The sequence below is a fragment of the Gossypium raimondii genome, chromosome 13 (assembly GCF_025698545.1).
Source record: "Gossypium raimondii isolate GPD5lz chromosome 13, ASM2569854v1, whole genome shotgun sequence".
In the NCBI taxonomy this organism is placed as follows: domain Eukaryota; kingdom Viridiplantae; phylum Streptophyta; class Magnoliopsida; order Malvales; family Malvaceae; genus Gossypium; species Gossypium raimondii.
Window position 1 is genome coordinate 17,929,237 of NC_068577.1, and position 3,346 is coordinate 17,932,582.

Below are 3,346 nucleotides of genomic sequence, written 5' to 3' on the forward strand. Positions count from 1 at the left end.
ATTAGGAAATTGTTATGAGACTAAGCTAGTTTCTTTAATATGTTTAACATGCTCCCGTTTTCAATTAATTAATTTAATTTAGGTAATTATAATTATTATTTTTCTTCAAATAATTAAATATATTATCAAATGTGTTTTCTTTAATCCTTAATTTTTAGGTATTAATAAAATATTATCACCTCATCGATTTTCAAAGAGATAAAATATTATTATACATTCATATAAAATATCTTCTTTAACTCTTTAATTAATTTCCATAATGAAAATACTTTAATTAAATTATTCAAAAACTTAAACCAAAAACCATAAGTAAAAAAAAAGCCAAATAAATTAATGCTATCTCATCAATTTAAACATGTTTTTTCTTTCATTTACTTTAGTTGAAAAGTTTCAACATTAATCTCAAAACCAACAATTAATATTTCTTTGGTTCTAAGTATATATTTATTAATTAGTTTAGTCCTTAATTTATATGATGTCTACCTCTTTTGAACATAAATCTTCTTTATTTGGGGCTGATGTTTGAGTCGTATCTTGGCCACATCAATTATTTAAAAGTCAGTTAAATCCAAAATTTATTTTAGTTAATTTATACAATTATTTATAACAAATGGCATTTAATAAATTTATTATTCAAGTTCAATGTTATTCTTTTACCTTTTGGCAGCCAACAAGTAACTATCGCTTTTGCATATTTTAGCTTGCTTGTAGATATTAAATTTATCAATCAACAGATAGAATTTGTTTTCAATTCATTCATTTCCCAAGATAGAAAAACCACTTGAAATAACGTAAAAATTAGGGTTGTCGAGAAGTATAAAAGAAAACATATGGATATAATCACTCATTCTTCATCTTCATCAATTCAATGTTCTTTGTGGATTTTTATTTGAAAATTGTATATCCCTTTTCGAGCCTTCTCTAGAATAAACTTTTAAAAATAAGATCAAAAGAACAAGACAGTAAATTTTAATATATTAATTTTAAAAGAAATTACAATAATTATAAATAATATATTGCATCTTTAAATTAATAATCAAAATATATTTAAATTTTAAATTTAAATAAACTTAAAAATATGAAGATATGATGAGATTTGAATTAATGATCTTAAAGTTATTGTAATCTCAATTTTGTATGTAGTCAAACCCATAACAATATTAAATTTTTAATATTTAAGCGGGTAGAGTATGTGTTAAGTGTTAACTAACATGGTCGAAGGAACACCCTCATTTTGAATAATTCTCTGACGTAGTATCCTTCCCCTATATAAAACCACCAAGTTTACAATATTAATGAACATGATTTCAATATATAAATATATAACTATCATGATCACGCAGGATAATTGAGTTTACCAGAGAGCTATGGATTTGATCTTCCCTCTGTTTGGGATCCATATTATTTGATTTCACATCGCGAACCTATTATTAAATCAATAATTAAGCATCAAAGAAGAAGATAAAAGAAAAAGAGAGAGGTAGGTCTAATTATGGTTTTAGTCTAATTATGGTTTATTTTATTTTGAACTGATATTGTTTGATATCTATATTTTTATAATATTAATAGTAAGTAAAATTAATAACACTGTTACATAATTTAATATAATTTATTCTATTTATATCATCACTATTAACAATAATAATTAACGGTGATATCAATTTAAACTTATTACTAATATTATAAACATAGACAACAAATTATGTTAGAATAAAGTAGGAGGATTAAATCTAAACAAGCTAAAATCATATAATTCTCTTTGATAAATAATTTTTCTTTACCTTGGGACTATTGACAGGAGAAGTAGCAGTATCCTCCAAGGAATCACCTCCACAAATCTCTTTAGTTCTTGTCTTTTTGAACCCTAGTTTCATGGGAACTTTTAAGGAAGCATCACAGGTTGAAGAGCAAGCACCAGCAACGGCGCCGGCCACGGTCGTTGCAACGTCCGAGACCAGAGAAACGCTACAACTAAAACTAGAACTGCAGTGACTGTTTTGCTGATCATAATCTTCGAAGTATGCAGTCCACCCACTCTCTTCAGCCGAGTCGTTGCTTGTTTTTGTTTTTGTTGATGTTCCTTTGGAAGAAATAGATTTGTTTATGGATGAATTAATAGGGTAATTTGCCATCAAGATAGTAAAGAAAATATATGTATCAAACAAGGAAGAGAGACTAGGTTTCTTTGAGCACAAAAGAATGTCGAGAAGATCTTAACAACGGGGTATTTATAACATAAAGTAATACAGAAAATGGAACCCATAATAGAGAATCTTGGGAAGTTTTTGAGAATGTTAAAGCAAGGGTGAAGGGCTTGACCTTTGTGGTTCAAATTGGCAGAACCATCTTCTTTGTTAGTACTTATCTTTCAAAAGATTAAAAAAAAAAAAACAATTATGCTATATATTATATTTGGTAGGAGTTTTTTTTTTACACATGTTTTAATATATAAATGAGTAATAAATTAATTCAATTGGTAATACTTAATTATTTATATGATTTATTTTTAGTAAAGGGAAAATTTTTCACCTATTTTAAACAGGTTTTATGTTTTTACAAGTGTTATTACTCATTTTTAAAATTTAAATTTAAGTTTATATTAACTATTATTTATTTTATATCTAATTATTATAATTCATATATAATAAATAACCATTAATGTAAAAAGAAAAACTTAAATGCAAGTAAACTATTAGGCCTAATAATACTTCACGTTGAGTTATTAAGATTAGGAATCCTAGCCAGCAACCCCACATTGCTTTAACAATAAAACTCTTAATATTATTATTTTTAAGCAGCTCGACAGAACAAGCTGCTGAAATTACATATTGCCATCTTAAGTTCTAAGGTTAAAACTCTACCAATTACACCCACTTTCTCAATTCATGATGTGCAAAAAAATATATTACACTTACAAGTACACCAATACATTACAATATACAATTAAACTAATACTGACCTACACATGATAAACACTCAAACATGAAATCTTCCAATTTTTTTTTTTTGCCATTAATTCAAAGCCTAATTTAAAACAATGAATTAATATTTGTGGTTCAACTCGGTGGAGATCAATGAACTCAAAATCCATTGGATATTATTATGATCACTGTTGAAATAATGCATATTCAGCTTTCATTTTCTTTATATGCTTCAAGAGTAAATCCATCGTCGGAAGAAATAGAAGTGTGGACATAGCAACACCAGCTCATGGTCGTCAAATTTTTCTATCATAAAATTTATTTAAAAATTTTAGTGGTTATTGTTGAAACAAGTCTAACTTTTGTCTTCACTGTTTAGGAACCAAGTTTAATTTTTGGTCTTCAGTAAATTAAAAAGGTAAGAA

The 3,346-nt window shown here is 26.3% G+C and overlaps 1 protein-coding gene across 1 annotated transcript; it reads right to left on the reverse strand.

Moving 5' to 3' along the window:
* Window positions 1-1,029: 1,029 nt before the first annotated feature.
* LOC105781787 (hypothetical protein) lies at window positions 1,030-2,342 on the reverse strand. The gene is made up of 3 exons (XM_012606314.2): window positions 1,782-2,342; window positions 1,359-1,424; window positions 1,030-1,265 (listed from the first exon to the last, which is right to left on the reverse strand). The coding sequence occupies exons 1-3, from the start codon at window positions 2,130-2,132 to the stop codon at window positions 1,230-1,232; spliced, it is 453 nt and encodes a 150-aa protein (XP_012461768.1). The 5' UTR covers window positions 2,133-2,342; the 3' UTR covers window positions 1,030-1,229.
* Between the last annotated feature and the right edge of the window lie 1,004 nt (window positions 2,343-3,346).